Raw genomic sequence first — 18,521 nt, 5'->3', positions numbered from 1 at the left:
GGGCTCCCTGACCCAGCATGAGGCAACCAGAGCCAGTGGACTGTTTTTAATTTCACGTAGTGATACTTAATCTTGGGGAGGTGAGGGGCGGTGGGTGTATGTCAAAGGCCACTTTAGAGAATACACAAAAGTTATAGACAACCTTGTCCCACCTCAAAAATAAATGCACACGTGCTCCCACTCTTACATACAATTTCCGGGGGTTCACAGGTTGAAAAACGTCAGCTAAAGGACTGTTGCCCTAGTGCTTTCATGCGCCACTGTCTGTTCAACAAAGAGAAAACCCAGCAAGCCTGTTTCACAGGCTTCCTCCTCCCTCTCCTCTGTGCTCAGCCAGACTCCACAGAACCTTCAAGGACAGGGTGGCAGCCCTTCCTCCATAGGTCTGGTGGACAGAGCAACTTTTCCCCCTCTTTGTTTCTCCTCATTGGATTAGATGGTGTTCATGTCTTCCAGGAGCTTCCCAACCTTCCAGGGTACAGGCAAATCCAACACACCTGCAGGAGCCCCTCAAAGGCACCCACATTCTTCCACGATCATATCTTTATGATGGTCTAGGAGGACTCGGCCATTGTCTACGTACAGCATACTCAAGGGCTTGGTCTTTACTGGGGCACAACAGGTGGAAGGGACTCGGTGGGGTTGGTACCGTTTCAGCAGACTCTGTGAAAGGGAGAAGAGGGGGGTTAATTCACATCCCAATGGTCAGGTCAGAATGGTATCATTTCTGGGTAAGCGGTGAAAAAGTTACAGAGAGTTAAAATCAGTTTCTGGGTGCAAAAAATAGAAATTCTTTTCATAAAGAAATCAGAATGCCAATACATCATCAACTCTAATATCTAAAATAACTTTTTTTTAAACAGCCTTTAAACAGAAGATTCTAAAAGCAATATCTAGGTAGAGCAGTACCTAACATATGTTCTCCTACTGTTCTAGTCTAGAGTGAATACCAACTTTAAAAACATTCCAAGAAGCTCCTGGTTTAGTTCCAGAAATATGAAGCAGAAGAGTCATGTGGAAATTCTTGTGGGATTTGCTTTGTTGCCCAGAGAAGAGCAAACAGAGTCAGTGGGAGAAAATGTAACAAGCCCTTGGCATTCTGGAACTGGGCCCTGTCCCTGAGGTCCAGCAGTGGCTTTTCAGATCAGTGTTAGATTTGGTGACTGGGACTATCTGGATCTTTGTAGTTCCCTCCGATCATGCTGCAGGTCAGCTGGTGGACTGAAGTGGGGCCTGGGAGAGGCTCAGGAGGGCCTGTGCCCAGGACGGGTCCTATAGGGCCCCCACCACAGCCTCCCTTGTGTGAGCTCAGCTCACATGCTCCCCAGAGCCTCTGAACCCTGCTTGAGGCTTGTCATGGAGGATGTACTACAGGTCCAAGAGATTCTCAGTCTAGGTTTCACAGAGTAAAATAAAAACACTTTGGTCCCATATGACCTTTGAGCGCCGGTCAGGACCACCGTATTAGGCCCTATTCTCTGCTTTCTCCATCTCATTTTCCTTCCATTCCTCTCTCTCCACCACCTTCTAGACCATAGGCTGATTAGTGGCACCTGGTGGTACCTCTGGCTTTACTACTGCAAAATGGATGTCCAACTCCTGTTTTTAAGCAGCAAAAGTACAGTGGCTGGAACTGTATTATCTCTACCTTGTCCTCATAAACGTGGCCCCCATTGCATGAATGAATTACAGATTTCTAGTAATGATAATACAACATCATAGCTGTTATCTGCTAACTATTGATACTACACACACAGTATGTGTATCATCTCATATAACCCTGCAACAGCCCTACGAAATATGGTGTTGCTATCCCCATTTTACAGGTGAGAAAACTGAGGCTCAGACAGAGTAAGCAACTCGATCAATATCACACAGCTGAGTAGGATTTAAACCCAGGCCTGTCTATTCCCAAACTCGAAATTCTAAACTTCCATTCCTAGAACGTCAGGGCAGAGGGAGGAAATGAGACCCTCCAGTCTACACGCCCCACCCCTAATTTTATGACAGAAGGAAAAAGTCCCAGGAAAGCAATGTGTTCAAGGCTACCCAACAGGTTATGACTCTACGTAGGCTCTCTGAGGATGTTATCGTTGGTCACCGCTATATCCTTAAAACCTAGCATAGAACCTGGCACACTGTAGGTGCTCGAATAACTGTGCATGAATGAACACAGTAACTTAACAGCAAAGCCAGAGTCCTGTCCCCCTGATCTCGTAGTAAGGACACTTCTCCCCCACAGCTTACTGCCTCCCCTCCCCTGCCTTGGCATCACACCTGGATGTATGCGTGGTTGGTTGGATGGAACTCTTCCCCCACGGGGTTAGGACACTCGCCCTCACAGCGATAGGCGTTGTACTGCTTGGGGTAGATGATCCAGGAGCCCCATCCGATCAGGTTGAAGTCCACCTGGAACTTGACCTTCCTGCACAGTTGGCTTCTGTCCTGCAAGTGATATCGACGGTGCCTCCTGCCCCTCTCCCGGGAGAGCTGTCCCTCCTGGACCCGCCAGGAGCTCTCAGCTTCCCACAGCAGGGTGGAGCCACCCAGCCGCCTGCGCTCTGGGGAAAGGTTGGAATAGAGCATGAGAAGCACATCAGTGACAGGCGGTGTGGGAGGCCGCCGCCAACACTCTCCAGCCAAACTGGACATCTGCTCTCTCAGCTCCCTGGGGTGCTTCAGCCACTTGGAGAGGGGCCTGGTCACCTCTAGGACCATGCTGCCCGAGGAAAAGGTAACCTGGGACAGAGAGACAGTGAACAGGTCCATCTGAAGACGTTCCAGGCAGTCGGGCGGGTCCTTATCTTCATCCAGCTTCATCTGGTGGAAAATCTCAATGGAGAGCGGGACATCAGGAGGAAGGGCCACAGGGCTGGACAGCTGCAACCGGAGCTCGGCCCATGCCAGATCCTCTTCTTGGCCCAGGAAGGAGAAGTCAAAAGCAAAGGTCCAATTCTGTCCATCCACTTCGACATCTAGGTGAGAAAAAAGCAAAAGGAAGCAGGTGAGTGGGGGCCTCCTGCAGCCTCAGTTGGTGTATCAACAACCATAGCTCATGACTGAGCCCTTACCTTATACAAATGGTCTCAATCCTCACCCCAACCCTATGAGCTGGGAATGTTATTGAACCCATTTTAGAGATGAGGAAAACTGAGGCTCAGAGAGGTTAAATTACCTGCCTGAGGTATCATTCTTAGAACGTGGCAAAGCCAAGAATAAGCCCAACTGCAAAGCCCAACCTCCAAAAATCACTGTTCTGCTGCTCCCTGTCAAAACACTCCAGACAGCAACTGATAAAGCTTGGATGAGATTGTCTCTTTCTCCTCTCTCTCCTCACACATGCAGTCTAAGGCCAAGCTTTCTGACAGAAACCCTGGGCTTCCACCCACCCTGTGGCCCTGGAGCAAGTCAGCTTGCCAGGCTTTGTCTTCTCACTGGAAAGGGTGGCCTGTTTCACAGGCACAGTGAGGGTGATTTGCAGATCATGAAAGGGTTGGAGCTCCCAGGGAGGCACAGGCAACAGAAGCCAAAGACTGGCCACCCTTCCCCCACCAATTCCTAAAGATGGAGGCAGATACATCAAAAGAGTTGGCAACCTTACAAATAGGTTTCTAAAGACATTCTAAGCTTGACTGTGCACTGACTTCATGCTTTTCCACCCAGTGGTCTCTCCTACCTATCCGCAGGGTGCTCACCCCTTCCCGCCGTAGGTCATCCACTCACCTGGGACAGACATGGCAAGCACACACCCAAGACAACGAAACCCAAACAGAATGAAAAGGAACGGGGAGGCACATTCCATTCATTTTAGTCCTGGACTAATTTGGTCTGATGTCTGGGCATAGCACATATTGGTGGATTTTTTAAGACACCTAAAAGTGATCTTTAATTTTTTCAAGTCCAGTTTCTTCTTTGCAGTGGGAATAGTAATGCCCTACCCTTCCCTGCATTATCACAAGGACCCAGAGAAATGAAGATGTTTGAAGGTCTATTGCTAAATAAAAGGCAGAGGTTATTCATTAGAAATAAAAACTAACCCTTTGGTAAATCAGTCCCCAAGGTAGTGATGACCTCTGATTTATGTGCACTCTGGGCAGACCACATGTTGGGTTTTTGTTTGTTTTGTTTTTGTTTTTGTTTTGTCTTCTAGAACATCTCTTCTCAGATAGTAAGTGCATTTCTCTGGGAAGTCCATCCTACATTAGGAGGGGGGTAATTCCCAGCTTCAGCCTCCTGAAGCTTCTCCCAGCCTATCCCTTGCTGTTCTTTCCACTTAATTTCCACTTCCCTTCTCATTAGCACCTACAGGGGGCAATAACCCGCCCTGACTAGCAACTCCCCAGAGGTGTGGGGAGGAGGCTGACATTACCCACTGCCCATCACAGCACCACCCACCCGCCTGGGGATTATGTGGTACATGTGACCACTCCTCTACAACTCCACCTACACCAGGACTTAAAACATGTTATCTCAAGTAACCACAAATGCTTTTTAGAGAAAGGCATTTCAGCTTAGTGTTTAAGAGCAGGGGCCTGGTGCCTCCCATGGTGGATCAAATTCTGCCACTTGCAGTTTAACACTGGGCAGCAAGCTTTCTCTGGGTCTCGGCTTCCCTCTGGATAAAAGGGAGACGGTGACAGTATCCACCTCACAGGGGTGTTGAGATTTACTGAGATAATGCGTGTAAAGTGCTTTGCCCAGCACAACCAGCAAAGGGCAATAGACGGCCATCGTCAGCTGCCTCCTCATTACTACCCAGGTCCAAGTTAGAAATGAAGATGTCCAGGCAATGAGGGACCTGGACAGGGGAACAAAGTCACCTGTTACTGGGATGGCAGTGTGGATGCAGGGACAGGGAGGAGGATACTCCTTCCTGCTGGAAGAGTCTAGGACCCCACAACCCTACCCTCAGCCAAGGGCTCCCCAGGACACAGTGCTAACAGGTTCTCTTAGATCTGGCTTTGGTTCATCTTAGAATAAGGAATGAGGTGGGGTGGGGAGGTGGAGTCTAATCTTTGAGGGTCACCAACGCCTGATAAAGGCAAAAAATGCTCTCCCCAGAAAAAAACTGCATTTCCTACTTCCACAATCAATGTGATTTGGGGGTAGCTATAAAGAAGGGGTTCTTGGACACCCTGAAACCCATCCATGCACTGAATGCAGACTTGGCCACATGGCCCCCAGTGAAATCTTGACCTATTTCCAATTCTAATGAAGGAAGTGGTTAGGCTCCTGATCTGGGGTTCCTTTCCCCTCAAAGAGTGTTGAGTTAGAGTTAGGGGCTCTGCAGAAAAAGAAGGCAGGTATGACACTGAGCTGCCACCCTACATTATTATAAATTATGAGGGTAATTACCATTACCTGCTTCCCTCATGCCAAGTGTCTTACAAGCATTGTCTCCTTAAATCCCCCCCACTGTTATCACCATTTTGCAGATGAAGAAACTAAGGTCCAAGGTGAAGATGGTTAAACAGTGAAAGACAGATGCAAACCTAATTTGGTTACACTCCAACAGCCATTTCTCCTTATCCTGTGCAGCTTACAAATAAACGCAAGATGGAAAGGAGCTGCTTTGGGACATCCCTTCTGCATCAGGCTCCCCCCAGGCAGGCTCTTCTTGCTGCTTTTAAAAAACAAGCCAATTCACAACAATGTGAATGTACTTAATGTCACTATACACATAACAAAATTTGCTATTTTACCCTTTTTATATGTATTATACCACACACACACACACACACACACACACACACACACACACACACACACACACACACACACACACACGAGGTAGAAAGAAAGCCGGGCCCTTTAGTCTTACAAAAGGGGAAACTAAAAAAGTCAACTGGTATGCCAGGGACGCATGGGAAACTGGGAAGCAGGGTTTGAGGGACCAGAACCCAGTTTTCCAGACTCAGACTGTCAAATCACCACAAACCTTCTGGAACTGTCTGGAAGGAGGGAGTGAACTGTAAAAATGCACCTCCCTCTCTTTGCTCAGCCACCTACCTCCACCCCCAACTTTCTGGCAGGCAGAGCACTCCAGTAATTTTCAAATTGCTCCACTCCCTGAGTGTCCCTAGTCTGGCTAGTCCCCAGATGACCCTTCTGGAGAGGGTCACTGGCCATCTGACCCCAGACACAGCATGCCAGGGAGCTAGGGGCCCCCACCCCCAGATCACAAGGGGCCGGCGGGTGGCCGTTAAATCAGATTATCGGATGTGGATTTCGCCCGAAATCCGGGGAGGGCCGTCTGGCCCCGGCAGGCAGAGAGAGGTGCAGGGAGTCAGGGGCCACCCCGGGCGCTAGGATGTGGATTGCCCGGGGCGAGGGGGCGGGTAGAGGAGCCCCGAGGGAAGGGTTCCCTCTTCTCACCATCTACCTGCGCCCAGTGCTCAGAACACACTCTGCCCCATCCTCGAAAGTTGATACTCCCAAGGTCACCGTGGGAGCAGCCTCACCCCCTCCAAATCTACGCCCTGAACCCAGTGTCACCCAGGACACTGACACCGACCTTGCCTGGGCTGGGTGATCCAAGCCTGCCTCAGTTCTCGACTTCGGGGCACCTCATCTCTAATCCTGAATTTCTGAAACCTAATCTCGGATGTTACATGCTTAATACCCTGTTTCGAAGTTCAGTCTTGGCCTGAGACACTCCCAACGCCCGACCCAGGGGCCCATTCACCCTCACTCGCAAAAAGAAAAAAAATCGACAAGACGAAATAGTTGTAGTAATAATAACGACCATATATTACTATGCCTGGTTTTGTGCTAAGCGTTTTACCTGCGTTGTCCCTAGCCGTCGCCAGTCCTATAAGGGAGGCACTCTTTTCCCTATTCTACAGATGCGCTAACCGAGTCGCGCGGAGATTACAGTCGTTTAAGACGGCACAGATACGAAGTGGCACAATCAGGCTCCCACCTTATAGTCCCGCGCTCTTCCCACCCTGAACAAGAACGGAACGCAGAGGTCTCGGTCCGGGACACACCCCGGATGCCACCAACCCTGCGCCCCGAGCCAATGCAGAAGCCGAGATACCCTCAGCCCCAGCGCCTGGACGTGCCCTTCAAGCGTGCGGGTGCGTCCTCAGTGGCACGTCCGCGGCACTGAGCCGCAGTCCCGGCCGCTCCAGCGCCCTCCCGGAGTCCGGGGGCGAGAGCGCCCGAGGCGCCCCGGGTGTCCGCCGGGGCGGGGCGGGGCGGGGCGGGGCAGCCTACCTTGCGCCTGCAGGCTACGGATGATGTCCGCCCGGGGCAGCGGCTCGCGGTACAGGCTCAGCATATAAGCGAGAGGGGACGGCGACGAGGGCTGCCCCCACGTTCGAAGGGGTATCGGAGCCACCATAGCAGCGCCCGCTTGGAGGAGAGCCCACCAGGCGTACAAGAGGAACAACCGCAGGCGATGGGCGTGCATGGTGGGCTGGCGGGGCCCCGAAGCCAGCCTCCGCCCCTTATATCCTGGGCCTTCGCAGCCGCCCCGCCCCTGCCCTTCCTCCCTGGGGGAAGCTTTAAGCTCGTATAACACCCCCACCTCACCCCACCCCCCGTCACCGGGGGTGGCCCCCAAAGGGACCACCTGCTGGGGGCAAGTGAGACCTGAGCCTGGTAGGGAGGACACCCGCAAAACTGGAGGAGCTGTTTCGTCCGAAAACCGTCTAGTGTGCCCAGTCTGGACACCCTGGCACTCTGCTGCTCCAGGCCTTGTTTCAGAGACACGCGGGCTTGCTGTAGGTAAACTCCCAGGTCGGAATGATGGCTTCTTTACTCTGCTCCACTCGGGGTCCCTGCCCTTTCCTCTTTCTCCAGGTTACAGATAGACGTCTGGCTCAACCAGGAGCAGGTAGAGAATGGAAGATGTGGATCCTGGCGGCTCTCAGGCAGGGTGCGGCCCCCACCTGCCTGGGAGGCTTCAGCCCAGCCTGGCCCTGTGCAGCCTTCCAGGACACTGTCCAGATGGCCTCTGGGAGCACCCCCGGCCTTATCTGGCAGGGCCTGTCTGGAGGGCTAGCCTCTGAAAAAGTACTGGGTACTGGGAATTGCTGGAACATGAAAGATGAGTGCCGGAGGAAGGTCCTGCTTCAAATTGTGAAGCTCTCTCCTGGAGAAGACAGAGGACAGGAGTGACCAGGATGAAGGCCAGACTTCATTGGAAGAGGAAGTGTTCAGAAGCTGGAGCCCAGGGCATAGCTAATGGGGTGATCCTGGCTCCCACTAGTGGAGCGCCTGTGGTGGCATCAGGGTCTTCCTTCACAGGTGCACAGCATCCCAGGGATTTCAGGAAAATGGTGTTGCCTGTGTCATCGTGTCCTGCAGTGCCCGCCTCCCCTGGCAGTTACCCCAGAGACTGGGTTTCAGCTCAGGACCTCTCACTTTCCTCTCTCTGGGCTCTGCTTTCCTCACCTATTCAAGAGTGGTCCTTGTCTGGCCTCCCTTCAGGTGCAAAGTCAGTTGAAGCTGGAATTACCTTTAAAGAAATGTAAATCTCTGCCCCTTGTCAGGCCCCAGCTATTTTCTGCAACACCGGAAGGCTCTTTATCACCGCCCCCCTCCCTGGTCCTTTCCTAGCCCTGATGTGCACATTAGCAGCTGGCCTTCATTTACTAAAACACTACGTGCCAGGCACACCTAGGCGTCTTTCCCAGGGAGCCTTCAGCTCCAAAGAACCACACATTCAGCCCTGAGCAGGTGTCAGACAGTGGAAGCCGGCCCAGCCAGCAGGAAGGGGCCTTGCCTAGAAGAGACATTGGTTGTAGACCCGTGCCAACCACGGGACTGGGACAATCTGCTCAGCGAAATGACTGTTAGTTCCTTTTAAAGCTGGGGCCTGCCTTATTCATCGCGCTTTCCCTACAGTACATGTCATAGTTGGGACCCAAAGACTTGTAGCTGAGTAAATGAATCAATGAATGGCACTGTGTCCAGACTTGCCTGAAGATAAATATCACCTGGGAGTGTGTGTTAAACTATTGATTCCTGAGTCCCAATCCAGGCCTTTAGAATTAGAACTTGGAGAGAGACCTTGGTAATCTACATATTTAATCAGCACCTCCGTGATTCTTAGACAACTTTGAGAACCTGGGTGAGCTAGGGTCTAGTTGCAGGTTGGAACCCACCTCTCTGCGTTCAGTTTCCTCATCTATAAACCATGACTGGAGATACCTCCTTCCATGCAGATTAATTAAAACAAACGCTTAAAACCTGGTGTTTTTGTAAAGCTTTAAGCATACAGATATTATTATGGGTGCTCTGTGGTTGTCATTCAACTTCCCTAGCCTGGGGGCTTTCAGGCTGGGGACTGTCAGCCCTGGCCCTCTGCATCACACAGCTCCCCAGAGACAGAAGCCACCCTCACCCAGGTTATGAATATATAAATAAAAAAATAATGAGAGATTGTGGTTAGACGGAAGTATAGGAGTCAGCTTTCCCCCAAATCCACGTGTCCTAGAATCCAGAGGGTCTCTGTTTACTTACTGAGCGCCTAATGCAGCAGGCATTCTCGTAATTGTTGCATTGATTTTATTATCATCCCCACTTCAGAGATGAGACAACAGGCGCAGAGGGTACCTTGCTCAAGGCCACACATTTACAAGTGAAAACAGCCAGTAAGTGAAGGGCTTGTCTGCTTGTTACCCAAAACCCATACTTTTTGCCCTCTGGCTTCCCCATAGATGAGAGGGTGGATGTGGGCCTTGTACTAAGACTTTAAAAAAAAAATCTCTCAAAGTCTTGCTTTTCCCAGAGGGCAGGAGCTGCTGACAGAGCTCATTTCTGATGTGTATTGGCCCTAAGCCATGTGGGGACCTGTTCTTGGACCAGCAAGAGACACTCTGTCAAAGCCCATTCATCACTGAACTTTCTCCAGCTGGGGCGGTCTTCAGGACAGAGGCTAACAGTCATTCTTCTCATTTTTAAAAGGTACTTGTTCATCTAGGATCTGTTTCCGGCGAGAAGGACCAGAAGTGCCTTCTTCCCAGGAGGGGAGTGACGCCTTCTCACTTCCCCTGCCCCAGACAGGCTGACCAACAGAATATCCAACCTGGAAGATAACCTTTTAGGGCCAAGCCAGCTGGCTGGAGGGTAGGGAGCAAAGTCCCTCGAAGTCCTCAAATGCTTTCCATCGTTGGGCCGTTCTGGACCCTTCCTCCATATGAGCAACAATATGCAGGGTTAAGTGCTGGGGCTCTGAGGTCAGGCTGCCAGGAGGCCTGGATCCTTCTCTATCGCTACCTGGGCGTATTAGGTCACTTACCATCTTGAAGCGTTTGCTCCCTCAGCTGTAAAACAGACATAAAGAATAGTATCTACTTGACAGGAATGCTGTAAGCATTAAATGTGTGTAAAATAGCGCTTGGTCATTTGTTTATTCATTCATTGAACAAAACTGCTTATCTAGGAATCTAAGGCAGGTTAACTGCAAGTGCTAGATTCTCAGGAAGTCAAGGCAAGAAGGCATTTCAGTTCTGCACGTATTTAATGAGCATTTTGTATATGTCAGTGTGACACTGGCTGTCTTCGCATATATTTCAGCCTATGGAAGCCTGTGTAATCCTATTCACCCCTCCCTGAAGCTCTGTGAGGTATGTAAGGCATTTCAGAGGTGGGGAAACTGAGGTACAGAGGAATTAAATAGCATCATTATTTTGAAGGGGGAGGGTGTCTACTTTATTGAGCTCTTCCTGTGCCTGGCACAGCTCCTGGCACACAGGAACTCAGTAAGGATTTGTCAGGTGATTGAATGAGGTCCATATTGCCGAAGTAGATTCCCAGCACACCTCTGCCTTTCACATGCTCCTTCTCCATGCAGCCTCCTGCTGTTTCCACTTTATCTCCCTGATAAACTCCTTCTCACCTATCAAGACACAGCTTAAACATTGTCTCCTCCTCTACACACCTGTCGCTAGCTCTGCAGCAATTTGGCAGAGTCCTCTGCTAAGCAGAGCACCGTGGAGCAGTGCCCAAGCTTTCCTGAGTAGCTGCCATCAGACTGTGAGCTCCCCGGAGGCGGGGATGACTCCTGGCTTTCTGCAGCTCCGGTCCCTAGTTCCTAACTGACCATTCTTGCTCTGGTCCTCAGCTTAAATGAATGGATGCAATCCTGGAAATGGTAGAGGCAGGACTAAGCACAGGCTTCCAGCTTCCACCTCCAGTACTTGTCGCCCCTTCTGGACCCCACACTGCTGGTCTTGGAGGGACCGTCTAGGTGCCTCTGCAGGACACACATGGCCCTCTCTCTATGATCTGGAGGTGGAGACCTCAGCCCTCCACTACAATCCCCTTGTACCCCAAGTGCACTCTCGCTCCATGGAAACACCCACCCTTCCTCAAAGTTCAAAGCTGTTCTTCCTCTGCCCAGAATTTTTTTTTACTTCCTCTTCATTCACACAAAATACACTTATTGATCCCACAGAATCGAGCTCAAGGGTCTCCTCTACCACATGGTTTCCTTCCCCCTTCAGGCACTGGTCCCTGGAGCCCCTAGTTTTCCACCAGGAGCCTGCTGCCGGTTGGCTCTATATTCCGCAGTGCTCAGCAAAGGGCCTGGCCTCAGTAGATGGAGTTTGCAAACCTGCCTGCAGCCCACCTTGGCTGATCCATAGTGTGTTGTCTGCTCCCAACATTGTTTTGAAAGGTTTTTACTTAAATCGCCAATACTGAAAGTTCTTAAGATTTTGCAGAAAATAGTTTGCCTCCATCATTTAAGAAATGGAAGGTTCTAGGCCCTCGTTTTAACAAGGTAAGCATTCCCTTAAGCTAAATAGGAGCTGCTTCCTTTAGGTAGGGTCTGTTCTCTAAAGAGCACCACAGTCCCCACCACTCCTTAACTTACTGCACCCATGTGCCTGGCCCTAAAGACAAATGAGTTTGAGACACCTGCTGTGTGTTGGATGAGAGAAAGACAGTCCAGAATCAGTTTGGAAATGCAGACACAGGAGTAACCCACCCCATTGTCCTTCTCCACCGAGACTAACCCATGGATGGTGGGTACTTGGCCCAGGCTGGATGAAATAGAAATAATCAATTATTTAATAAATACTTGCCATAATGTGCTTGAATTCTCTAATTTACCCTTCCTATCACTCCCATGAAGCAGAGTGGATATTTACTCCCATTTTACAGGCGTGGAAACTGAGGCTGTAACGGGTTAAGTACTTTGCCCAGGGTGGAATGCCTTGCAAATGGTAAGGTCGTGATAGACACTGTCATTCTGACTTTGGAAGCCAGACCGGATATTACCATGTCCAAACATGGTCATTTATTACCTCTCTTACACTGAGAGGCCCTTCCCCTGTCTAAATGGACATCCTGCACTCTGTCACATCACCCCGTTCGTTTCCTCCACAGCACTTCCATGGTTGGAAATAAAGTCGTTTACTTTGGTACTGTTTGTTTATTTTCTGTCTGTTCCCCTCCCCCAGCACTGGCCTGTCAGCCAGACTCCTGTCTGCTCAGTTCACCACTGGACCCCCAGTGCTTAGCACAGTTCTCCATATAAGGACTCGGTACGTATGTGTTGAATGAATACATTTAACCCAGTCCCTGGACTGGGGGACACAGAGTAAGAAGGTCGGGATAGGGGAGTCCCTTCTCCATCCAGTGGCCACCAAAAGGATGTGAGCCCTAGCCTCTTCTGGTTTCGAGTTCTTCCCTTCACTATGTGTGCACATGTAGGGTACATAGTAGGTACTCAGCAAGTGCTCAGCACACCTGCTTTGACTTGCGGATGTCTTGACACCAGCAAGAGAATGCCTTCTTAGCGCTCGTGGCTTCCTGTGAATGTGATCCACACGACTGCATGTCGTCCTGTGTGCACCGCCCATGCCACCCTCTCGCCTCCATCCTCCACCCTGATCCTTACAGGAGCTGAGGGACCTGAGCGGGGCTGGTCTCTCCCCTGAAGTGAGTGACTGGCCTGAGATGGTAGAGCTGAGGGGCCAGGCCTGTCTGACTCTGAATCTCCTTCTCCCTCCAGCTCCCATGGCCAGACTTTCTTTCCTGGCCCCTCCTGGGTGAGCCCAGCCCTGACTTGTGCTTCCCACAGGGTCAGGAGGTGAAGGCTCAGCCTGCCCTGGGAAACAAACAGAGAGACCACCAGGAGGGTCCCTCTCTTCCCACCCCAGAAGCTTCTCAGAGATTCCCACAGTGCAGCCAGCCACCCCTGCCTCCTCCTTCCCACTTCCCCATTTCCCTTCCACAGAGAGTCGCTGGTCCCGGCGTCAAGCTTGATGACCCAGCTGAGCCTGGGGCTGGGAGAAAGCTCTGTGCCTGTGTGCATGCCTGTGCTCAAGCATGCTGTTTGGGGCGGGGGGGGGGTGGGGGTGGGGGGAGGTGTAGAGGGCAAGGAAGAGAATCACAACTAAGAACAGACACTTAGGAGAGTGCTTACTGTGGGAGTAAGGAGTGCTTGGGGAGCGCTTACAGTGGGCCAGGCACTGACTATGCTAAGAGATTTATGAGCACTGTCAGCTCGGTGTCTCCCAAGATTGCTTGGCCATAATAATCCCCTGGGGCACTTATTAAAAATGAAGAGTCCCAAAAGTCATAGTGTACACTTTTTAGTAGTTCTTTTAAGCTTTAATTGCCCCAACAGTATAAATGATAGAAACTTACCAAAACCGTCCTTGGGTAGTTTGTTTAAATTCCTTTTACACTTAACTTTGTGAATTTTTAATAATACATTTTTAATTAAAATTTTTTGCTTTAGTAGACATTTGCTATCTTCGAAAAACATTAAAATTAAAATTTCATTATTCAAAATTCAAAACAGTGGGTGATTGGACAAACAAATAGTAGTATATATCTGTACATTGGAGTACCACTTGACAATAAGAAGGAATGCGCTATTGATACGTATAACAAGGACAAAGCTCAAATAATGATGCTGAGTTAAAGAAGCAGACAAAAAACAGTATGTCCTGTGTGATTCCAATCATATAAAATTCTAGGAAATGCAAACTAATGTTTGCAGACAAGCAGATCAGTTGCAGAATGTGGATCAGTGGATGTCTGGGAGGAGAGCCGAGAGGGAGGATTTACCACGAGGGTTTGGGAGTGATGAATATGTTCATTATATTGCAGTGGTGATCGCATACATGTGTCAAAGCTTGCCACAATGCACTCTTTATTTGCAGTTGTTGTGTGTCAATTATACTTTACTAAAGCTGTAAAAATGAACGTAAATATAATAAACTTTTAAAATATAAGAATTACTATTAAAAATTCATAAAACTAAATAAACAAAAGAAAATTGAGGTAAAGTTTTGTGTTGCTTGTAAGTTTGTAGGATTTATACTTCTGAAATAGAAGTATACTTAATAGAATATTAAGTATTCTTCTGTACTTCTACTAAAGCTTAAGAATTCACTAAACTTTAAGGACACCAAAGTCTCATAGGTCAATGGGCTCCGTAGCCTGGAGTGGGACCCAGGAATCCCTGCCCTTCCAGAGGAAAACACAGCCTCATCTCTTTCTTTCTCTCTGTTTTTACTCTCTTCTGTCTTTCCACAGACATGCAAGGTGCATGCTTCTGCTGGCTTCTTTCTGCAGCTGAGGGGCTGAGGCTCGGAGAGGCTGTGCGACTGGCCCAAGGTTATGCAATTAATTAACAGCAGTGCTGGGATTTGGGGCCAGGCAATCTGGCCCCAAAGCCTGCACATGGGGTAACTCAGGTATGGTTGGGGACTTGTATTTCCAAACCACCCCCAAGCCCTGTGCCCTGTTAGCCATTGATCTCAGAGCTGGAGGGATCCTAGGCTGGTGCATCCCCCACTCACATCAAAGAGACCCAGACTTCAAAGGCAGCCTGAAGGGAGATGCACATACCTGGCTGGGTATGCAGGGAAGCCCTGGTGAGCTAATTTAATTAACCAGAGACCCAATGGGGCAGGAAGAGTTTTCATGAAGCAGATAATTCAGTGGAAGCAGTTTGAATCCATTCTCACCCACCACTTACCTTCAGAGGCTTTCATTCTATGGCTACTGACAGAACCTCCAGACACCTGGGCATTGGGGGTGAGGTGGGGGCTGTGCCAAACACGTGTCCATTTCACAGATGGAAAAACATGTTGAAAGCCAGCTGTCACCTTTGTGCCAAGCATAGTGCTGAGTGCTTTGGACACATGCCTTATGCACAGCTCTAAGGAGCTCCTTTCACACTGTGTTCTGTAGGTATAATGATTCCCATTTTACTGATGAGGAAACTGAGGCCTGTGTTGCTTAAACACTTGCCCAGGGTTAAGTTGGTGCTAAACAGTTGAGCTGGATTGGAGCCCCTGTCTGTTTTGACTCTGACCTTCATTCTGACCCCCCTCTCTGGTGTTTCAGAGCCAGAGGATCAGGGTTATGAGGCTTGCCGGAGGCTGCAGTCTCGGCCACACTGGCTTCCCTTCCCGGGAGACCTCTGCCCACCCCCCTCCCAGCCTGCCCCTGGCTCTCTTCATTCTTGCCCTCCCCACTCCCACCACAGCCCCCAGCTCCCTGTGGACTGCACTCCTCAGAACCCTGTTCCTTCCCCACTGGTAAGAGGGCCCGGCCCTGTTGGGGAGTCCAGTCAAAGAAACTCCCAGAGAGCAGGGCAGGGAGGCCGAGAGGGTATTGGTCTGAATCAGTACCAGTTAGATTGGCATGCGGGAGGGGAGGAGGCAGGGACACCTAGGGCCTCCTCTCAGATCAACCCAGAAGGGCATGTGAGCCTGGTCAAACCGCATGGCCTCGCTGAGCCTCAGTTTCTGCATCTGGGGTGGTCCCCAGCTTTGTCCCCTACTTGGCTATGCTGGACTTGGTGAAGTTCTGAGACAAGTGGGTAAAAGTGTTTCCTAACATTCAGGTCCTGCACATGTGGGCTTTGCAGCTTCTTCCTCCTCTGTTCATCCCAACCAGTTGATGAAATGTTCAAATTTTCCTTCTTAGTCCTTATATATTGTGCTTTTCTGGGTATAAAATTAATGTATATTCACTGTAGAAAATTTACTACATAACAGTAATAGAGGAAAAAAAAAGTCCCTTCTAATCCTGTAAATGTGGTTAGCATTTTGGGGTAGGTCCTTCCTGTCCCCCCTCCCCCCAGGCATTTATGTGCACATGCATCTTTTACTTAGAACAATCACACTCTGTGAACTGTTCTGTAAACTGCTTCTTTCATGTAACTTGAACATCTTTCTGGGCCAATGAACATCCTTTGCCACCATCTAAAAATATATGTTGCTTATTTTAAAAGACCTCTTCCTCCAGGAAGCCAGCTGAGATTTCTCCAGTCCAATCAGCCCTCTCTCAGGACCCTTATATCATGTCCCCTATTACCCACCTCCTCTTAGACTATGAGTTTTTAGGGGATGGGTGCTAACAAACGGGGCTGAAAAAGAGTACTTTTCTTACAGAGCTTGCTTTCCCCAGGCAGGCTGGTTGTCGTCGGGAGGTGGCCAAGGCGAAGGAAAGGAGCACTCGACTGGGAGTCTAAGCCGTGCCCTTCAGCGTGCATGCCTGCCTCTGGCTTTACTCTCTTGTTTGTGGAGAAGAGTCCTAAAGGGGTGTGTGCGGGGCGGTGCCCAGTCCCGCCGGCCGCGTCTGGCCACTGCGCCTGCCCTCGTGGGAAAGCTCTCAGAGAGCGACCCGGGCGACTCTGGAGCCAGCAAGCGGAGCAAGCGAGCAGGCTGCGGCGCGAGAGGAGCCAGGAGGCGGCGGTGAGTGGCCTGGAGCCTTGTCGCGGGTCCCCAGCGCAGCAGGGCGCCCCCTCCCCAGGCCCGGGCCTGTCTGAGCGCTGCAGGTCTTGCCCGTGTGTCACAGCGCCCACGGGTTGGCCCCACCCCGCGGGTAGCTCCCCGGACCTGCGGGTCCTGCCACAGGGTCCCCGGGAGCCCCAGGAAAGAGGGACCCTCTGGAGTGAGACCCCGCCTGGGCCCAGCGGTCAGGGCTCTGGGGTCAGCTGGATGTGTCCGCTTCCCATCTACCCCATCCCCACTCTGGGCCTCCCTGTGCAAGGACCTAATTCTCCTGCTGCTGGTGCGGGTGTGGGAGGGGCGGGGAGGGAAGGGTAGGGGTGGGAGCGGCACGTGCCCACCCTGTAAGCTGGGGACCTCAGGAGGAAGTTATGGTTCGGGGTCACCTGCAGAGCTCCCACCTGGTGCCAGGTTGGCTCTGGGGTGGGGGGCAGGACGGGGGGGTGGGTCCCTACCGCCTTTCTGTCCTCCACAGTGCTTCTGCCCTCGGGCTCAGGGACAGCAGAGCGCCCCCCACCCCCAGGGAAGCCAGTCTACAGTAGCCACAGCTACAATTTGTCATAGTTCACCCAGGGACCCACGCGTCAAAACGCTCTGGGCATTCAGTGCTCACAGCTCTGCAGGGTGGGTACTGAGAGGTGACGTCGGTTGCTTCAGGTGAAGGCAGCCGCAGGAGGAGTTAGCTACCTTGAGGCTAATGAAGAGGAAGTTTCAGACCCTTCCAAGGTCCCCAGCCCTAATTTGTATTTCTATTTTTGTTTTTCCTTCAAAACCCCCCTCCCCCAACAGTACGAGGCTCAGGCCCCATAACAAGTGATCTTTCCTGGGTTGCCGGTCTGTCTGCTGTCCTCTGCCACGCTGTCCAGGGCAGGTGGGGCTGGGGGATTGCCAGAGCCGGGCAAGGCAGGCCTGGCAGGGAGGGAAGGCCCACATGACCTCTGCACCATTCTTGGCTTCCCACGACTCCAAACAGCCTGCCCACCCCCCCAAAGAGCCAGCTTGGGCAGAGCCCTCATGTAACCTTGGGCCCCTCTCTGGGGCTCAGTTTCCCTCATTAGAGGAAGGGGTGGTGGTTACAGGGATGGCTACAGAAACCAGGGTGAACGTGGAAGGACCAGCAGAAGAGAGAGGCTCTGGAAACCTGTTGGGTCCTGCAGCCCTGCCCTTGTCCTCCATGCTCGTGCACCCCCCATACTCCAGACCAATTCCCTTCAGGGCGCCCCACCACGCCCTGACACCCCATCTTTATAGCCACACACCCTAATTCCCTTCCAGCTGCCGTGTCTTCTCGAGTTGTCATCAGTGGTGCTGCCTCCCCACACTCCCTGCCTCCTATTCACGCTTCACTCCCGAGAGCATCTCCCACCATGCCCACCATGGACACTGCCCTGGCTCGGGTTGTGGGACACTCATGTTGCCAAACTGGTTTAGTCCTGCCTGACCTCGAAGCAGCTTTTGACACAGTTGAAATGCTCTATTACCCCTTGGCTTTGGTGCCACCAAGCCTCCCTCCCACCTCCCTGCTGCTCCAGCTCAGTCCTCTGTCCTCTTGGCCCCCTCCCCGTTCTCTAGTGCGCCCCACCCACTCGGCACTGATGGCTCCCTCCCCTCCCACCACATCCTTCTTCTGAAGGGTCTTGCCCTCCCAAGGTTTAAACCTCACCCAGTGCTGATGGTGCCCTGCCTTTCTCTACCTCTGAGCCCGGGACCCCCATCCACCACCCACCTGTGCACCTCCCTTGGGCTCCCTCATGGGCTTCTTGAGCTCCCCCTGCCATCCAAGACTGAGCTTTTCATGTGCTCCTTGAG

General features: G+C 51.3%; 2 protein-coding genes across 2 annotated transcripts in view; one reads left to right on the top strand and one right to left on the bottom strand.

Moving 5' to 3' along the window:
* Window positions 1-510: 510 nt before the first annotated feature.
* Window positions 511-7,414, bottom strand: NODAL (nodal growth differentiation factor). Its single transcript, XM_057737458.1, has 3 exons — window positions 7,219-7,414; window positions 2,278-2,975; window positions 511-663 (listed from the first exon to the last, which is right to left on the bottom strand). The coding sequence occupies exons 1-3, from the start codon at window positions 7,412-7,414 to the stop codon at window positions 511-513; spliced, it is 1,047 nt and encodes a 348-aa protein (XP_057593441.1).
* A 9,201-nt stretch (window positions 7,415-16,615) lies between these two features.
* The window catches only part of PALD1 (phosphatase domain containing paladin 1), a 94,576-nt gene continuing 92,670 nt past the window's right edge, over window positions 16,616-18,521 (top strand). The window contains exon 1 of the mRNA XM_057737597.1: window positions 16,616-16,676. The gene's annotated coding sequence lies outside the window, so the exon portion shown is untranslated. The remainder of the gene's footprint in view (window positions 16,677-18,521) is intronic.

This window comes from Hippopotamus amphibius, chromosome 5, assembly GCF_030028045.1.
Source record: "Hippopotamus amphibius kiboko isolate mHipAmp2 chromosome 5, mHipAmp2.hap2, whole genome shotgun sequence".
NCBI classification, from domain to species: Eukaryota; Metazoa; Chordata; class Mammalia; order Artiodactyla; family Hippopotamidae; genus Hippopotamus; species Hippopotamus amphibius.
This window is presented reverse-complemented; position numbering and strand designations above follow the sequence as displayed.

Bases quoted from the DNA above. Each gene is read 5' to 3' on its own strand.
- NODAL (XM_057737458.1), bottom strand. From the start codon at position 7,414: ATGCACGCCCATCGCCTGCGGTTGTTCCTCTTGTACGCCTGGTGGGCT. The intron at 2,976-7,218 runs GTAGGCTGCCCC...TTTCTCACCTAG, and splicing joins CCGTAGCCTGCAGGCGCAAG to ATGTCGAAGTGGATGGACAG. The intron at 664-2,277 runs GTGTGATGCCAA...TCCCTTTCACAG, and splicing joins CCAACCACGCATACATCCAG to AGTCTGCTGAAACGGTACCA.